This window comes from Saccopteryx leptura, chromosome 2 (assembly GCF_036850995.1).
Source record: "Saccopteryx leptura isolate mSacLep1 chromosome 2, mSacLep1_pri_phased_curated, whole genome shotgun sequence".
Taxonomy (NCBI): domain Eukaryota; kingdom Metazoa; phylum Chordata; class Mammalia; order Chiroptera; family Emballonuridae; genus Saccopteryx; species Saccopteryx leptura.
Genome location: NC_089504.1, coordinates 34,197,292 through 34,216,409, shown reverse-complemented (window position 1 = coordinate 34,216,409; position 19,118 = coordinate 34,197,292). Strand labels below are relative to the sequence as shown.

The 19,118-nt window shown below is 48.3% G+C and overlaps 1 protein-coding gene across 1 annotated transcript in view; it reads right to left on the bottom strand.

Moving 5' to 3' along the window:
* GABBR2 (gamma-aminobutyric acid type B receptor subunit 2) overlaps positions 1-19,118 on the bottom strand; it is a 383,643-nt gene that overhangs the window by 141,001 nt on the left and 223,524 nt on the right. Inside the window, exon 7 of the mRNA XM_066367578.1 lies at positions 16,916-17,152. Coding sequence (XP_066223675.1) covers positions 16,916-17,152 — 237 coding nt within the window. The remainder of the gene's footprint in view (positions 1-16,915; positions 17,153-19,118) is intronic.

Genomic DNA, 19,118 nt, shown 5'->3' with positions numbered 1-19,118 from the left:
AATCCGTTTGCTTCCACTGCAACCAGGGAAAGCTCCTTAGACACTGCCACCAGTCTGCTCCCTGCTAGGCATCTTCCCACGGGCTCCCACGGGTTTAGGGTAACAGGTGCGGCAGGATCTGGCCTCCACCCTCCCCCCCCCCCCCCAGGCTCATCCCGTTCCACTGTCTCTGCTCCAGCCGCAGGGGCTTCACTTTGCTCTCTGGGAGGTGCCGCACTTCCTCCCTCCCTCGGCCTTGGTGTTTGCCTTCCCTTTCCCAGGAGTGCCCTTCTGTCCTCTTTGCCTGCTCATTCTTCAGTCTCAGCCTCCTCAGGGAAGTCTTTTCTGACTCCCCAGAGGCGGGTTTAACGGCGGGCGCACCGGGCGCGCGCCCTGGGCCCTGACTTCTGAAGGTCCCTGCAAAACCCCAACATTACACTTTTTTCTAATGACACCAAGTTTGGTTTCATATGTGCAATTTTAACATTAATGGTACAGAATGTTTTTTATTTATTTAAAAGCATAGCTAACATGTATTTTTATTTTCCCTGTCTCTCTTTCTCTCTTTTTTTAAGGGGCCCAATATTTTCTTCTGTGCTGGGGGCCTCAACAGACCTTAATCTGCCTCTGCTGACCCCAAGCCTGGGTCAGGTCTCCATAATGTAAGCCCTATCACACACCAAGACTTTCTTTTGAAGCACTTTACATAATATTTATTTAAAATTAAAAAAAATTATTGATTTGAGAGAGAGAGAGAGAGAGTAAGGGGGGAGCAAAGCTTCAACTTGTTGCTTCACTTAGTTAGTTGTGTACTCATTCATTGCTTCTTGTATGTGCCCTGAATGGGGGTCGAACCTGCAACCTCGGTGCACCAGGATGATGCGGTATCCACTAAGCAACCTGGTCAGGGCCACACAATGAATATTTAATAGTTTTCAGAGTGATTATCTGTTCATTATCTGTTTCCTCCTGGGGTCAAGGACCATAGTTGCCTCTCCATGCTATGTCCATAGCACCCCCTGGCCTGTGCCTCTCACACTGTAGTGGGTGGTACATATTTGCAGAAGAAATGAATGAGCTAAACCTAGCTGTGGTAATAAAATTCCATGGCCCAGAAAGGGTGTTTGACTGGTTCTTGGATGTATAGGTAATTTTTTCACTGTGTACCTGATTAGGGGGAAAAACAGTGATATCTATGAAGGCCAGCTCTCTCTTCTTCCAGCTTCTAGACAGCAATCTACAGTTTGACCCGCACCTTCCTTATTTCATTTCCAGAGCAGCCCAGCAGGAGGCCCTTGATCATTGTCCTCACTCTGCAGAAGAGAAGGCCCAGATTAGAGACTTCCCCGAGGTCACACGGCTAAGATGTAGGGGACAGCAAATTTAGGTCTGTGGACTCCATGTCCAGTGCTCCTCCTGCCACACTGAAATGCCTCTCTCTCCCAGCAAGCACAGCAAGCCACCCAAACAAAAGAGTGTCACTTCAGTTTTGTCCAGATTTTTTCTCAAATAATTTCAGAATCACTTTTGCAACCGGAACATTTCTCAAAGGAAGAAAACTAGTTCATCACAGTAATCAAGGCTGTCATAGAGGATGCGTGATGATGTTTGAAAATGTAATCCTATGAATATCAGAACTGACAACTCTGAAACATCTCTAGGCTAAATCTGCTAATAACAGTCTTTAGCATGCAGGTTGGCGCTCACATGGGTTGGTGTGATACTTTTCATAGCAATAATGCCCCTAATGAGGAACTTCCTCAAAGAGGAACCGGGTAGAGGACAGATTTTAATGAGGCTGAATCCCTGAAAGGGTGAAGTGTGAGTGGAGAATAAAGGCGCACGATGAAACGTGTGTTTCTGCACATCAGATGACAAGATGGGGCCTCATGTCAGAACACGCAGTCAGCGCTTTCTAGAGGTCAGGCCTTGTACAGAAATGGAGTCAAGACATCAAGGCTACCTCCTTTCAAGGTCCTTCCAAAGAAAATGTGCTTTGACTAGAATAAAGCATACACAGATGAATTATAATGACCTCTTCTAGGCCTGTAGTTCACTCCTTCTCACCCACCACCTTACCTACTCATTCATCTTTGTCTATCTATCAGCTGCCATCAACTGACCTATCATCTACCCATCTGTCAATCCACCTACCCACTCATCTATCTATTCATCTGCCCGCATACTCACTCATTCATCCGTCTATCTACCTCTACCCCCATCCTCTATTCATCCATTCACTTACCACATATCCATCCATCCATCCATCCATCCATTCAGCCACCCAACTCTCTACTCACCAGCCACCCCTCCCTCTGTCCATCCTTTTATCCATCTGACTAGCTAACCAGTCTTTCCTGTATACTGTATTTACTATGTGAAAGCCCTGAGGAGATGTTGAAAAGGTTGGAGATGGTGGTGGTCATAAAAAATATCTGATATATTTGTTAATTCACCATCAGTTGAAACTCAAATAGAGGTAGACCATGAGCTAGCACCTGAAAACAGAAAGGTGAATCTCAGACTTCTCTGTCAAGAAGCAGGCAGTAGAACTAGCCAGCTACTTGAGAATCAAGTGATCTCACAGTAAGGACGAATGCAGGGACTTCCACGTCGCGTTGCTTGGGTTTGAGGGCCACGTTTCGATGGCCACCACAGGCGGCTTCACCCAAAACAGCTCGGCTTGTTTGTTCAACGGACACCCACCCCTTGGCCTAACACCATATTTTATTACTAAAAAAACCCCATAAATGTGGCGAAAGGACCTAAATAGAAAGGCTATATTAGCCTTAACAACAACCCCCTTCCTTCTCCCCTCCCCCCAAAAAAACCAACCTCATGTGTAAAAGTACAATACTGTTTGTTGCTCTGGTAACTATACAAACTGGCCAAGAAAACCGATATTCTGCTGTTGGTTGATTCGTCTCTTTCTTTTCTGTCTGCCCACTCTTTTGTGATTCATTGCTTAGCCTTTTCAGGGGACAACCATAGTGCCTTTCAGGATGAAGCAGAGACGAAGCAGTAAGGAGGTCACCGTTTCCCAAACCTCCGTCGCACACGCACCACCTGCACGCTTTCTGCGGCAGCCACGTACCATCTGGGCTTTTCTCGACGAAATAGCCTCCTCTTTAAAAATCTGCAAATGCAACCTTATCTCGCTACCTTAAATGTTAGTTATATTTCTGTAGTACAGATTAGAATAAAACACTACTATTAAAATAAAGACTGTAGGTCTGGAGACCAGCTAAGACTGTCCCCTCTCCCGCCTCTGAGACCTGCCGGGGGACCTGCCACCACCTCTGGTGTCCTGGAGTCGGACCTGAGGGCTTGGTCCGGGTTCCCCTGTTATGGTTTGACTTCATCTTTGTTACTGCAGAAACTTGCTTGCCAATTTTTAAATAAAAAAAGAAGGTTTAAAAAAATCTTCCGAAGAGAAAATTTGGAAAAAGAAAAAGAGTAATGTTAAATGTAATTTAACATCATTGTAAATGTTAAATGAGAGATAATGATACTGGACTTATATGTAAAATCTCTTTTGAAAAAGAAGTTTGAACACTAATGGAACAGACTGATAAATAGCTATCTACATGATGAATATGAATACCCATAAATCACACTTGAGGGGCGTGTGGGTATGTATGTATGTATGTATGTATGAATACATGTGAGTGTTCACTTGTGTGCTTATGAATGTGAGAATGTGAATTACCAACCCCAGTACTTCCTGGAAAATTAACTACTGGTGTTTGAGGGTCTGAGTGGACTGTATGCATCTGGTATCTAAATGTATCATCCTTTCTCATCATCCTCGCAATGATTTAGCACTCACTATATCCCAAATACGTTACAAACCTCTAACAAACCTCTTTCATCATCACAACCCTTTAAGACAGGCCATGGATGCACAGGGGATGCTAAGGGGCTCTTCTCAAATTCCCTCTTCATGGCAGAAGCACCATCCCCATGCCCTGGGAATATTGGCTACAAGGCTCCCAGTAGGGCCCCTGACTGGGAATTATCTTTCAACATGGAGAATAGCCTTGCCCAAGAACACAACCCTCCCAGGGCCCAGCCTCGGCTTGTGCCTGGCTGATGAGCAGATACAAAGGCCAGGCGCTGTGCTCAACAACTCTGAGACCACCCTGGCCTCTGGGGCTCCCCGAGGGTCAGCTGAAGCCTCGGCCGCAACCACACTTCAGATCAGCTTCTGGCTCTCTCCAGTCCAGCTGCCCTCACTTCCTTACCCATGTCCTTCCTGAGCTCATTTTCCCGCAAGCCTTCCGCACACGGCACTCTGTCTCTGAGTCTGTTTACAGGGATCCTGTCTAAGACACTGTCCCATTTTAGAGATGAGAAAACTGAGGTGCAGAGAGATTATATTCTTGTCCAAGTTTACCTGACTAGTAAGTGGAGCCAGGTCTGAACCTAGAAAGTCTGTCTGCAGAGTCTGAGCCCCTAACCACCTCACACTATCGCATCTTAGGAAGACAAAGGTGCGCGCCCCCTTCCAGTCTCCTCTCTACCTCATCCCAACCCATTTAAAATGCCCCGACCAGGCTCTGGCTCTCTGCTTGTCAGTTCTAGGACACTTTAATTCCATTGACAAATAAGAGAGTGGGGAGGGGGTTGCAATTCCATAAGAAAATATATCTTCCTAGCTTCCTTCACGCCCCGCCCCTCCCCAGGGCTGGCCATCAGGCAGGCAGGCACACGGTCACATCCATTGCGTGTGTGAGTCACCTCTGCATGAGCACAGAGCTGGCACCCATCAGTGTTCAAAGCCGTGCGTCTTGTCAGCTGAAATTTATGTCAGCTGTCCTCCCCTGATCGAAGAAGACTTCCCTCCTGCTTAGCGAGCTCACAGGCTAACGCACCTTGACACACACTGAGGGCATCGTCTGGCCTCGTACAAAGAGAAATCCATGGGATGTGTCCTGGAGCTCTTCAAAATGGTTCTTCCAAGTCTGAGATCAAAGCATCGGCAGAGTTGGCTCCTTCCGAGGACTGGGGGAGAGTCAGTTCCACGACCCTTTGGGTAGTTTGCTGGCAATCGTTGGCATTCCTCAGCTTAGAGAAGCATCATCCCATCTCTGCCTTCTTCTTCACCTGGCATTCTCCCTCTGTGTCTGTCTCCTAAGTTCCCCTTTGTACAAGGACACCCGTTATATTAGATGACCCTATTCCAGCAGGGTCTCATCTTAGCTAATTACATCCGCAGCAACGGTATTTCCAAATAAGCTCCTGTTCTGAGGTACTCTGGGGCTAGAAGTTCAAATGTGGATTTTTAGGGAAACACAATTCAATCCATAACATGGGTTATTATGAGGATTAAATGAGATAATGCATTTAAGAGCTTAACATAATACCCAGCTATAGTGAGCATTCAAAACTATAGCCATTCCTATTGTCATGACATTTGTCATTACAGTAACTGTTACAATCACCACCATGTCACTGGCTCCTTCCTTTGTTTCTCTCAGGGACCCAGACAGAATCTGTACCTAGGACTGCTGTTGAAGCTGTTATAAAATGATACACACCCCCACACTGCTTTTCCTAAAGAAACAGCTATTTTCCCCCGACTTGAGGAAATCAAACTTGCACGCTTTGGAAGGCTAGGCATCAATTCAAACACATTACTAAACCACATTATTTTGATTTTTCAAATTTATCTGACAGCAGAAGGAGTAGGTTTCTTTCCTGTACGTTATCTGCAGGCATTTGTAATTGTGTTTAGATACACGGAGGGAGGGCAGCCAAGCGGCGCCCAGAACACGAGGTTGGGAGACACCTGCATTTAGAATCAGAAGACGGTGTGGTTCTGAACTAGGCTCACCACCAACGCACCCTGGGACCCTAGCGCAGCTATTTTGTAGCCTCATTGAGCTATAATTTCCCAATTTACTCAACCAACAAAAATGTATTTCATGGACTAAGAGCTAGTATTACACAAGGCACCAGGGATGCAGAGAGAATAACCTGCCCCCGTCAAGGGGCTCCCAGGCTGACAGTCCAGCGGGAAGGGCTGATGAACACACAGTAACCCAGGGCAGACGGGGGACCACAACAGCGTCCGCTCCTAATACGGGGAAAGTGGTTCCTGGTCTCTCTCCCATGCATCCCACATGCTTGTTTGGTCGGTGAGTTCCTTGGGGGCAAACCTGTACTTTCTCCTGCCTGGCCCACATCTGGCTTATCACAGGGATGCTGGTTAGGTCCATGGAACGCCTAAAAGGTTAAGAACATTGGCTTTGAGTCAGCCAAGATGGGGCAGTTTTGAATAAATTGTTACTCGCTACCTTTAGGATGGTGGGTAAATCATTTATCTTTGCTCAGCCTGTTCTTTTAAAATCTATGACACGGTCATTAATTATTTAGTTATTCATTCACTAAGCAAATATTTATCAGGCACCTACTATGTCCCAGACACCTGGTTCTAAGTCTCAGGGATACAGCCGAGAACAAAACAGACAGTAAGTAAGTAAAATCTGCTGCACATCAGAGGAGGGTGAGCATTGCAAAGAAGAATGTCCGCGGTAGGAGTTGCACTTTTAAATAGGGTGCCAGGGAGGGCCTCACAGAGGTGACATGTGGACAGAGATGTGACATAGGCAAGAACTAGCTGCAGCTCTCTGGGAGGAGTGTTCCAGGCAGTTGGAATCACACGCCCCTCCCTACCATGTGGCTGTTTTGAGCATTACGTTCAATAGTGTGTGATCAGGGCTTAGGATGCTGCCTGGGTTGCAGTAGGAGCTCATTAATTGGTTGCTGTTATTAGAATTACTTTAATAAATGTGATTGTGTCAAGGAACAAAGGAGATGGAGACTATAAATGTACACAGGACAGCCACACATCAGGATTATTATTATTATAGTTGTTGTTTATTACTAGCAATTACCTCTAGGAAAGGCTCAGGGGGCCCATCAGCAGCTCCCCTCCCCCGCAGGCCCCAGGACTTGAGCCCCAGAGAGGGCTGATGGGAGAGGGGGTAAAGGACTGGTTTCCCTGCTGCCTCAGGAGGGAAGCAGGGAGAGCCCCTCACCCCATCCCAGTACACACATACGCGCGTGCACACACATGTGTGCACACCTGGGAGATTTCCAAAGCTAGGGTGAAACAGTGACGCCAGCTATCACAGCAAGAACATGGGACTCACTGTTAGCAGATTCAAGAACAGGTTCCTGCTAACACCTCTGTTGTCCAATTCGGATTACTTATTGGGTTGAGAAAGGCTTTTCAGTTTATAGGGGCCTGGAAGGCAGCTGAGCAGAAGAGAGGGGCTGAATTTCTCAATCACGTGTGGATTCAACCCAACTAGGTTCACTCAAGGTTATCAGTGTTTACTGAGCATCGACTGGCTGGTGTGAAGCGCTGGGTGAAGTGATGTGGGAACCGCAGGGTGGAGACGCTGTGGGCCCTGCACCTCTAAGAGCTGCTGCTTCGCTGGAGGAGACAAGTCTGCCCCCCAACACACGCACACACACACACACACAGACACACACATGCACATACACATGCGCGCGCACATGCACACACACATACATGCACATGTGCGCACACACGCACACACATGCATGCACACGCGCGCGCACACATGCACACACACATGCATGCACACACACATGCACATGCGCGCACACAGGCTGACTGCAACAAGCAAAGTGTGGTGGAGCATGAGGGGAAAGAGTCTGGGGCCTGGGGTGGGAGAGGCCATGGGAGAAGTTTGGTGCTAAACTTCATACATAGATAACAATTAGGTTACAGTAAAAATTTCCTCTTGAAAATGCTTAAATTGCCCACAAGGCATATGGGTGAGTACGATTGGGCTACCCAGAAGTAGAGTCTAGGACAGGGATCGTGTGCACGCGATTGATGCAGGACGTGTTCTCAGGAGAAACCTGCAGGCAGAGAGGGAAGGGGAGAGGGCATGCATGGATGTGGGTTCAGGGGAGGCCCAACCCCCCGGGGAGCGGTGGGGGTGGGGGTGGATGGCGCTGCTGGTGTATCACCACACCAGCTAGTCAGTGCTGCTGGCTGGGCTGGGGTGTGAGTCCCAGGCACCTCCAGGCCAGGAGGTTCCAACTGCCCAAGGTGTACGCCATTAGCAGAGGCCCCTACAGCTGCCGGGGGATGGGCCAATTCACCAACCCCCTAAAACGGATCCCAGGAGATCTGGCTGAGCACCAACAGCATCTGCTGCAGTTTGTATTTGTGTATCATGCTGAGTGATCATTCTTAGGGCCACTGGAATTTGAGCAGCAGTGAGCTGGACGCAGGGGAGGAACAGGAGGGAGGTCTGTGAGCAGATGCCGTCCACCTCCCAGAAGACTGTCCAATCCCTAGAGTGCGTGGCAGCAGGCGGAGAACTGAGTGCTACTCCTGCTCACAGGCAGTTTACTCTGTTTGATACTAAACCACTACAACCTTACTACAAGTTAATAGATCTGTTTGTTGCTGAGAGAATTACATGAAATCATGTACGTGAAACAGACTGGCACTTAGGAGGTATAGAACAATTGCTTACTGGACCTGATTCTGAATATTGCTTGATTAGGTCCACATCAACTCACCATTGAACTGGCTGTAGTAATAATACTAACAGTAATAATGATGATGCAGTTACTGGGTGCTCAGCACTACTGTTATCTCATAGTGACCTTATAAAGTAGGGTATGTGTCCCTCCACACTACAGATGAGGAAGCGAAGGCCCAGAGAGGAAAATCCCTGGGGCTGCCCAGCTCTAAGTGGTGGACTGTGGCCTCTCTCTGTCTGACTTTTCAAATTTGCATTTCCTGTTATAGTTCATCATGGTACATTTTATCTGAGTTTGGGGGTGGGCTGGTTAGCCAGGGAAGAGAGGCAGAGGGATTCTCAAATCAGCTCCTACATTAAATTTGTGTATGATGCCATTTCACTGGAGCTCTCTGGGTCTGGGATGGGATGGGAGCGGAAGAAATGGGGTGTAGAGGAAGTTCTGGAAGGGTTTGCTATTGGTTCTGGTCAATAGCCAACAAACGCTCGTGGAAAGGGGACCTGAGAATAAATAGGACACCATGGGTGGCATCGGGAGCTCGTATGGGACACTGGACAAGCCCCACTGACTAGGTCATGCAGCAGACACCTCACACACGGACTGTTGCAAAGCTTCCGACAAGTTCTCCAGCAATAGCCTTGGCTACAAAATGGAGAAACAGGTGGAATCATGAGAGTCTGGGGGCTGGAGTCACGACGGCTAGACTAAGCAGCCCCCAGAGGGGGAAAATCCTGGATTGGAAGGATTTTCTCCACTTTCGGTGGAGTGCCTAGTACTTTGTTTCTTACTCAACCTTAAAAAAAATGTATAAGCTAAATGATAATATCACATGTAAGGCACCATGGGTGGCTAGTGGGAAGGCTAAAGGTTAGCTTTCGGTATTGGAGAATAAGACCAAGACCCCAAAGCATTAGACAGGCAAGAGAAATGAGCCCACCTTAACAAGATGGTATTGAACTCCTGTGTGTGTGCAAAGTTCCCTATCTGGATAAAAGAATCAGGTACAGAACATCAGGATCACAGTAGGGGAGGAACTTAGCTTCCTCTTGCCACATAGTCCCAGTACCTGGAGTAAGTGAATTCCAACCAAACTGGGTTGACTCTCTGATGTTCGTTTTTTTCAGGCAAAATGTCAGCACAGAAGGAGAGCAGCAGCAGTATTGGAGACTCAGCAGAGATCATTATTTCAAAATCTTGCATAAAAAACATGCAGTTTAAGGGATACATTGGCAAGGCTGGGTTCTTGTTCACCAGCAACAAAAGCAAATAGATCAATAAACCCTGCAAATCGTCATCTGCTGTTCTTTGTCACCTTCTTGGTGAGGTCAATTAGAAGATAACAGCTATCAGAAGGGACATGCTGAACCTAAGGCTGCTGACCTCTCCTGACAGATGTTCATTAAATTGAGATGTCCAGGCCCACAGCTGGCCAAGGGAAGCTGGGCAGAGGATGAAGAAACGGGTCTATCCGTTAGAGGAACTTACGGGTCAGCCCTTTTAGCAGCTATGATTACTTCTGCATCAGGCCACCCACAGGGAATGAGGAGGCAACCACAGGAAATAGTTTGATCTTCTTACAATGAAGAATATTCCCTAGGAACTTCTTTTAACTTCTCCATGGCCAAATGTTCTCTGAAGCCTCACAGCCCCACACAAAGCTGATGTACACACCCTCAGTCACTTTCTAAGAAAAATAGTATGCATTATGCATGTCACATTATCACAACAGGGTACAATGAGATTTTATTAATTTAGCCTCTGTCATAGGCATCACAAACTGAATATATCATCATTTTAAAAGATCAATTAGAACAGCGGTTCTCAACCTGTGGGTCGCGACCCCAAAACGCCGGGGTCGCGACCCACAGGTTGAGAACTGCTGAATTAGAAGAAACATTTACCAGGGGGGTATACTGCTGGGTAGAGCCATCGTATTTTAGTCTGACAGACCCACAGGATTTGTCCACTTTGAGAGCTTGGGACATCATCCTTGTTTTAAGAGACTGGATACTGATAAGAATTTTAAAATAGTCACCCAAAGAAAAATAAGCCTTTGATTTTCACCTAGAGGATTAGCACATGTCCCCAAGTAAGTTTTGAAGGGTGATATATCTTTCTAAGAATTTAGTGTACCCCTGGTAATAAATGGGCTCCTGGACCCAATTTCAACGTATGTGTATATGTGGTGTGTGCTCCACACCAACAAGTAATTCTCAGAGGCCAGTAGTGTGTCCAAGGAATCGACTCAACCTGGCACTGTGTACCAGGAGAGAGCATCAGATTCCATAGGTACAAGGCTCAGTCCCACAGGATAGCCCTCTCCTTTAGACCTGTGCTCCTGAATGATGACTGTCGATCAGAGGTTGCCATGACCCCCTCCTTAGGCTCAGTTAATTCGCTAGAGCAGCTCACACAATTCAGGAGGACAGTTTCCTCACTGGACCACCCATGTGTTACAGAGGCTATTAAAGGATACGAATCAACAGCCGGAGAAAGAGATGCAGAGGGCAAGCTCCCAACAGAGCGTCAGTCCTCGTGGAGCTTGGCACGTGGGAGCAGTCTGGTTCTCCAACCTGAAAGCTCTCCAAACCCTGTCTTCTTGGGTTTTTATGGAGGTTTCCTTACATAGGCATGATTTATTATATCACTGGCCTTTGGCCACTGGTTCAATCTCCAGCCCCTCTCCCCTCCCCAGAGGTAGGGCGTCAAGTGGGATTGCAAGTTCCAAACCGTCTCATCACTGGCAACCAACCTCATTAACATAACAATAGACACTTTTTTATCACTCTCAACACTTAGGAAATTCTGAGGGTTTTTGGGAGCTCTGAGCCAGGAAACTGGGATGAAGACCAAATACCTATGAGAAATATATGTTGGTCACCTGAATGACCAAATCTATGTACTTTTTATAAACCATAGTATCGCAGGTAGGAAGTCCCCACCGGAGGGTGTTAATCCACAGCACATTGCCAGAGTGCTGGACACATGGAGCCTGGCCACGCAGCCTCACTCCCAGCACACGGAACAGGATGGTCGGCCCCCAGCGCATGGGCACCTTCCCATTACCCACACATGTAGTTTTGCCCTTTGAGCTGCAGGAAAATTGAGAACAGCTCCCTGGTCTTTATTCCTGTTAGCAGAAATGGGGTCCTCCCTCCACGGTTCTGGCAGACACAGGCTACTGTCTACCTCCCACACTGGGGGCGGGGCTCTTGAGGGACGCATATGCATATGCTATGCCTGTCTATGCTTCCAGCTCCCAGGACCCAGCGCAGGGTCTACTAAAGGGGTGAACGAATGCAGGAACAAACACATCTCTGACAGGTTTAAAATCAAACTGTGTGTGTGTGTGTGTGTGTGATGTATGCATGTGCGCGCATGCAGACACACCCCTCTGGAGCCCCAAGCAATTCTCAAGGCTGCTATGTGAAAAATCACCCTGACCGCTTGTTAACCCGTGACTTCCTTGGCCTCAGTGCAAAGCCACTGTATCATAAATTCTGGGACAGGGCTGGGAAATCTGAGTTTATAATGAAGTTCTCTGGGAGTCTCGTGCATACAGAAGTTTAGAAATCACAGCCTGAAACAAACTCGGCTGAGCTGGGAATCTCAAGTTTTTTTTTTGTTTGTTTTTTTTGTATTTTTCTGAAGCTGGAAATGGGGAGGCAGTCAGACAGACTCCCGCATGCGCCCGACCGGGATCCACCCGGCACGCCCACGAGGGGGCGATGCTCTGCCCATCTGGGGCGTCGCTCTGTCGGGACCAGAGCCACTCTAGCGCCTGGGGCAGAGGCCACGGAGCCATCCCCAGCACCCGGGCCATCTTTTGCTCCAATGGAGCCTTGGCTGCGGGAGGGGAAGAGAGAGACAGAGAGGAAGGAGAGGGGGAGGGGTGGAGAAGCAGATGGGCGCTTCTCCTGTGTGCCCTGGCCAGGAATCGAACCCAGGACTTCCGCACGCCAGGCCGACGCTCTACCGCTGAGCCAACCGGCCAGGGCCTTGGAATCTCAAGTTTTTATCTGGGCTTTTGAGACATAAATAGAGAAGTTATAAGAGGGCTGAAAATCAGAACCATGCACTTAGGGAATCCGAAATGGGCAGGATCCCCAGGTTGTCAGAGTGTAGATGGGGGCGCAGAATCCCATTTTTGGGGAGTGTTCCCTGTGAAGAGAACTGGGAGGAGAGCTTGTTAAGAACATAACTCAGAGCTGGGCCCCAACCTAAGCTGGAGCCCCAGTCTGGGATGCATGGTAAAAATCTCTTCAGCATGCCAATCAGGAGCCGCCGGCCCAGCTCCCAGGCGAGGGTGCGCATACTGAATCAATGGAAATTGAGTCACAGATATAATTGATTTAATGTGTTTAAACGATTTTCTGTATAGTAAACATGCTGAATGAGGGTGATGCAGAATCAAGTGTCTGCCTGAGAGGGGAGAAATGGATACTGTGTGTGCCGTATAATGAAAACCCTTCAGCAAATAGGAAATGCTTCCATTTCTTCCCACCTCCCTGTTCCTTTCCTTTCTAACTCTGTTTATGGCTGAACTTGGCCTTCTGTGGTCTCCTTGGACCCGGGAGACGCTTCTCATTTTGTCAGAAGACGTCCTTTCCCCCCTGTTGATTGGAAGACAATTTTAATGTAACCTGTCTACAATCCAGTGACAAGCACATATTACTATGCGACAAAGGGGATAAGGAGAAAGGCGGGGTGGTGGTGAAGAACTGTTTCTCTATCGCTATGTCTTTCTCAGCTGAAGGGGACCTGCAGAGAGAGGAGGAGACCACGCTGAGCTTGGTGGGGACAGGACCCATCGGAGCTCCCTGGCTTTGCTGAATCAATCTTCTCCCAGTGTGCCTTGGAAAACTCCCTGCCTGTACCTCAGATACTCATCTATAATTTGAGGGCGTTGGATGTGAAGATCTCTCAGACAGCTTTCAGTTCTGACATTCGCTGAATTATGAGTCACAAGTCGGAACAGGAATAAATAGGTGTCAAGGAATTTCCCATGGAAAAGAAACTCGTCTTCAAGCCATGTAAAGTGATTCAGGCAGTCTTATCTAATTGCTCATCAAGTAGGGATTATGAATTATTTGGCTTAGATGAAAGGGAGCACTGAGAAGTAGTTATAAATGATCTCCAACTAAGACACCTCAGGTGAAACGCCGAGTTCTAGGATGAGGAGAGGCGGCAAAAACGCTTCCTAGATTCTGTAGCTCTCTGTCCAGCCACTTCGAGTCGGGGTGCTATGCATTCGTTTCATTAAGTAAGAAGCAACGTGTGAAAAAGATGACCTCGATAAATGCACCCCTGTTTAGCGACAGTTCTGCTACAGTGTTACCGGTGGGACCCAGGGGAAATTCCATCCTAAGTCTGTCTGGATTTGTACGTTGAACAGAACGGATCTTCGAGGTCTCTGGTGCTCTGTGGGGCCTTTCGGGGGGGGGGGTGAGGTGGGGGCTGTGGGTAGAGGGGGCTGAACAGACAGTGCTCTGGGCTTCTCCTCCATTCCACTGAGAAGCTCGCCTCTCATCTGTATGATATACCAGGCACCATGTGAGATTTTAAAACAAGAGGCTTTGAGGATTAAAAAAAATTTTTTTTTAAACCACTCTTCTGAAGAAAGCTGTTAAACTTTCCAGTCTGAATGTAGGCTGCGCCATAAACACCCACTTTGCTGGTCCTCGGGCTCCAGTGTGCATTTAGAATCACCTAGCAGATTTGTTAAACCGCAGCCCCTGGGCCCACCCTGAAGACTTGGATTCAGTGCGGCTGGCTGGGCTGGGGAGGTAGCATTTCTAACCAGCTCCCAGGGTACACTTGGAGTATCTCTGACTTTTATGAAAAAGGCCAGTCTCCTTAGCTTGTGCCTTCAGAAACAGGCTCCAGCACACCCTCCCAGCCTCGTCATCCTCCTTTCCAATATTCCTGCACACATGCATGTGCTCCTCTCTTGCTCACCGCGCTCCATCTGGCCGGAGCGCCAGCCCTCTCTCTGCATGTCTAAAGCACAGCTCACACACTACTGCCTCCCTGACTCTTCATGTCTAAAGCACAGCTCACACACTACTGCCTCCCTGACTCTGCATGTCTAAAGCACAGCTCACACACTACTGCCTCCCTGACTCTTCATGTCTAAAGCACAGCTCACACACTACTGCCTCCCTGACTCTGCATGTCTAAAGCACAGCTCACACACTACTGCCTCCCTGACTCTGCATGTCTAAAGCACAGCTCGCACACTACTGCCTCCCTGACTCTGCATGTCTAAAGCACAGCTCACACACTACTGCCTCCCTGACTCTTCATGTCTAAAGCACAGCTCACACACTACTGCCTCCCTGACTCTTCATGTCTAAAGCACAGCTCACACACTACTGCCTCCCTGACTCTGCATGTCTAAAGCACAGCTCGCACACTACTGCCTCCCTGACTCTTCATGTCTAAAGCACAGCTCACACACTACTGCCTCCCTGACTCTGCATGTCTAAAGCACAGCTCGCACACTACTGCCTCCCTGACTCCATGTCTAAAGCACAGCTCACACACTACTGCCTCCCTGACTCTGCATGTCTAAAGCACAGCTCGCACACTACTGCCTCCCTGACTCTGCATGTCTAAAGCACAGCTCACACACTACTGCCTCCCTGACTCTGCATGTCTAAAGCACAGCTCGCACACTACTGCCTCCCTGACTCTGCATGTCTAAAGCACAGTTTGCACACTACTGGCTCCCTGACTCTTCATGTCTAAAGCACAGCTCGCACACTACTGCCTCCCTGACTCTGCATGTCTAAAGCACAGCTCGCACACTACTGCCTCCCTGACTCTGCATGTCTAAAGCACAGCTCGCACACTACTGCCTCCCTGACTCTGCATGTCTAAAGCACAGCTCGCACACTACTGCCTCCCTGACTCTTCATGTCTAAAGCACAGCTCGCACACTACTGCCTCCCTGACTCTTCATGTCTACAGCACAGCTCACATGTTGCCTCTTCCTAAAGGCCTTCCTGATTTTTTCACCAAAGGTCACACAAACTACTCTGGGCTCATACAGTTTTTCCCAAGGTGCTGAGCGCCTCTAGTCATTGGTGTTCAGGTCTGGCCCCCACATCTGGACCACCAGCTCCAGGACAGGGAGCCCATCTTACTCAGCTCGGTGGGCACACCTGCACAGGTACTCAGGGCCTGGCTCTCCAGACCAGCAGTGCACACCTGAGTCCACGCACAAATGAGCGTGAATATTTAAGAAATGTACCACTCAACTCATCTTATCTACTCCTCTTAATACCTCAAGACAGACTGATTCTGTAAATGATTCTTGAAAACTCAGGACAGCACTTTAGCCATTTCAGCCTATTCTTTACACAAATTTTTCATACTTTCTGGGAGCAGTGTAAATGACCAAGGCATCATCATGAGACATAAATAACTTCCACTTAAGTCCATTACAACAATTAAGAGCTAGACCCAATTCAAATTCTAGCTCTACCTCTGTTTAGATTTAGTATTTAAATGCTCTAAGCTCTAGGCTTCTCACCTCTAATGAGGATAATAACAGATCTACCTCCTATAGATGGCATAAGGATGCGATAATACCATTATTAACAATGACAATTGCTAGCATTTACTGAGTGCTTTCTGTGTGCCTAGCATTAGGCATAGATTATTAAGTCTAATCTATATAATATGCTTACTTGCATAGTATCTAGCACATATTAAGTAAACATTCAAGAAATATTAGCTATTATTATCTTTGCTAATTTTCCCAACTTACATGTAAGACATATATCATTATCCCCATTTCCCAGATGAAAAACTTGAGGCTCAGAGTACACTGCTTGCTCAAACAATATTAGCAGTTTCTACTCTGATAATCTTTATAACTACCTAAAAGGGTAGGTACCATTTCCATTTTGGGAATGAAAACTCTGTATTTAAAGAAGGTAACTTGAAAGTAAAGGGCCAGGATTTGAATTCAACTTTGGGTCTAGAGTTGCTACCCACCCCTCCCACTACCTGCTGAATTCCACCTGCTTGTGTGCAGTCAATTCATTATGGTCTTTCTAATCCATGAGTTACAGAGAAGCATTTTCCCAATGTGTCAGAGCATCATGAGCCTCCCGTTTGAGCAGCCCTGAAATCCTACGGCCCACAGGAAGTTATTCAGCTATCCCACAGGAAGTTACAGGAAGTTATTTCCGCTATCCCACAGGAAGTTATTTCCGCTATCCCACAGGAAGTTATTTCAGCTATCCCACAGGAAGTTATTTCAGCTATCCCACAGGAAGTTATTCAGCTAAGAGAATGAATCCAGCATCAGAGGGTGAGTGACACAGCCCTTCTTGCCTTGTATGTCTCCAAGGGATACTAAGGAAAGCACAGCCCGGGGGCCTGGACTGACCGTGACCCCGAAGAAGTTGGTCTCATTCATGGCGTTGAGGATGATCCTGCCCAGCGTGTGGTCCGTGTAGTTGAAGTCCTGGATCCGCTGGTGCCGGCTGCTGGCGTGCAGCGTCTCCATGGCCCTCTGCAGCGTCTTGGCGATGACCCAGATGCCATCGTAGGCGTACCCATGGAACTTGCTGGGCCCCACGCCTGACCGCTTGTTGTTGTACTCTCTCTCATACTGCTGTGGAGTCTGGGAAACAAGGGGTCAGGGGACAGCAAGTTACAACCGGCAGGGACATCATCAGGCATACAGTGCAGATGGCCAAGACTCTCCAAACGGCTAGGCTCTTTAGGTGCTTTATGTCATGGAATCCTCACAAAAACCTCACATGATAAGTATTGTTATCCTCTCTATTTTATAGGTGAGAAACTGATTCAGGGAAGTTACTTGTCTAGCACCACAGAGCTACCGAGTGGCAGGCTGAGATGTGAACCCTGGATCTGGCAAGGAGTCATGAACCGTAACCAGGGCTCCCCCCTGATATTTTCGGGGCCTGGGGCTAGAGTACTAGTAGAAGCGCATATCCTTATGTCTAAATATATAAATTATAGACAGACCAACACACTATTCAATAAAATCTTTTCTCTCTCCCTATCATAATAAATATACCTTCCTAATGATCTGAAAGTCAAGTTTGAATTCAGGATTGTAGGGCTTCTCAAAGTTTCAGGCTGGACCTGACAGCATGGGGACAGCTGGCCTTGCTCTGTGGTCCACCAGGCTCAGCCCACACCTCCTCCCCCTTCCAGCATTAGTAGCCCTTTGACCACCCCAGAGGTACAGGTCACTCTCAAGAGGGCTGACCCGGGCAAGAGGCTCTGCAGGGACCAGAAGCAGCCCCAGCCATCTGGGCGGGGAATTCAGGACACGGCCCAGGAGGGAGACAGTACGGGCTCTGGCTGGGCGTATCCTGGCGGCCTCGTGGATTCTGAGCTCGAGGGGTGAAGCCCTCTGAGAGCATGGGGTGTAGGGCAGGTCCCAGGTGCACAGCTGGGCCGTGGAGACAGTACGGGCTCTGGCTGGGCATATCCTGGCGGCCTCGTGGATTCTGAGCTCGTGGGGGGAAGCCCTCTGAGAGCATGGGGTGTAGCGCAGGGCCCAGGTGCCCAGCTGTAAGGGCTGATCCTACATCGTAACCCTCCTCTCGTCTTCCGTGGGATAGCAGGATCTGTTCATAACTAGGCTTTTTTTTTTTTCTTAAAAAAGAATTCTTTTCTCTCATTGAACTGAATTTTTTTAAAAATGTCATTGGTGATATTAACATTCTGATTATGGCCACAAACTACTAGAAGTGCCTTTTCCCTCCAGTCCCTGAGGCTTACACGTCCAAATGAGTGCTTCCCTGGGGAAGCCATTCCCCTCAGCTTCTCCATGGCCTTTCCTCACCCAGTTCTGAACTCCTCTACCAGAAATGTCATCTGCCCATGGCTTAGTCCTTGGAAAAACCCTCTTTGTGGACAAATCACACATAGAAATCATCGAATCACTGTCAGTTTACACTGTGAAGGACCCTCAGATGCGGTCACATGTGCCCCCCACACACCCCGCAGCCGGAGGCACAGAGAGGTCCAGAGATCTTTGCCCAAGGGCACACAGTTTGTGTTTTATGTGTGAGCATGTATGTGCATGTGCATGCATGCAGCTAGACTGGTCCAAGTTCATCTCGGTGACTTCTCTCATGTTTTACTTTTGAGGACATAATTGCTTCTTGAAAATCATCCCAGATTGTTTGGGGCCAGACCTAGTGCACAGGAGGGTGGGACGCTGAGACATCAAAGGCTGGGTCGTCCATGGCTAGAGTCCAAGTCCCTTGTCCTCGGCTCAAGGTGTTGGCTGAGTGGAGTCGCTCACGCGGGTGCCTGGGGACTGCCAAGGCCCTCTCGCTGTGCACCGTGCAGGTGAGGGAGTCCGCCGGGCCAAACGTGGATGCTGGTGTCCCAGCAGCGGTCCACCTCCTTCTTTTCTGTTTCGGCTCCTGTTGGATGAGTCAGGTTTTATCCCTGTTTACAGCCTTCCTCAGAAATTCATCATGCCCAGCCATCACATTCTGTTCATCACTCAAAATACACGGCAGACACCCTCTTCAAACCAAGGATTCTTCAAGGAGACAGCACCGTCTCCAGCCTGGCTCGGCCCCTGCTCACGATTAATCAGC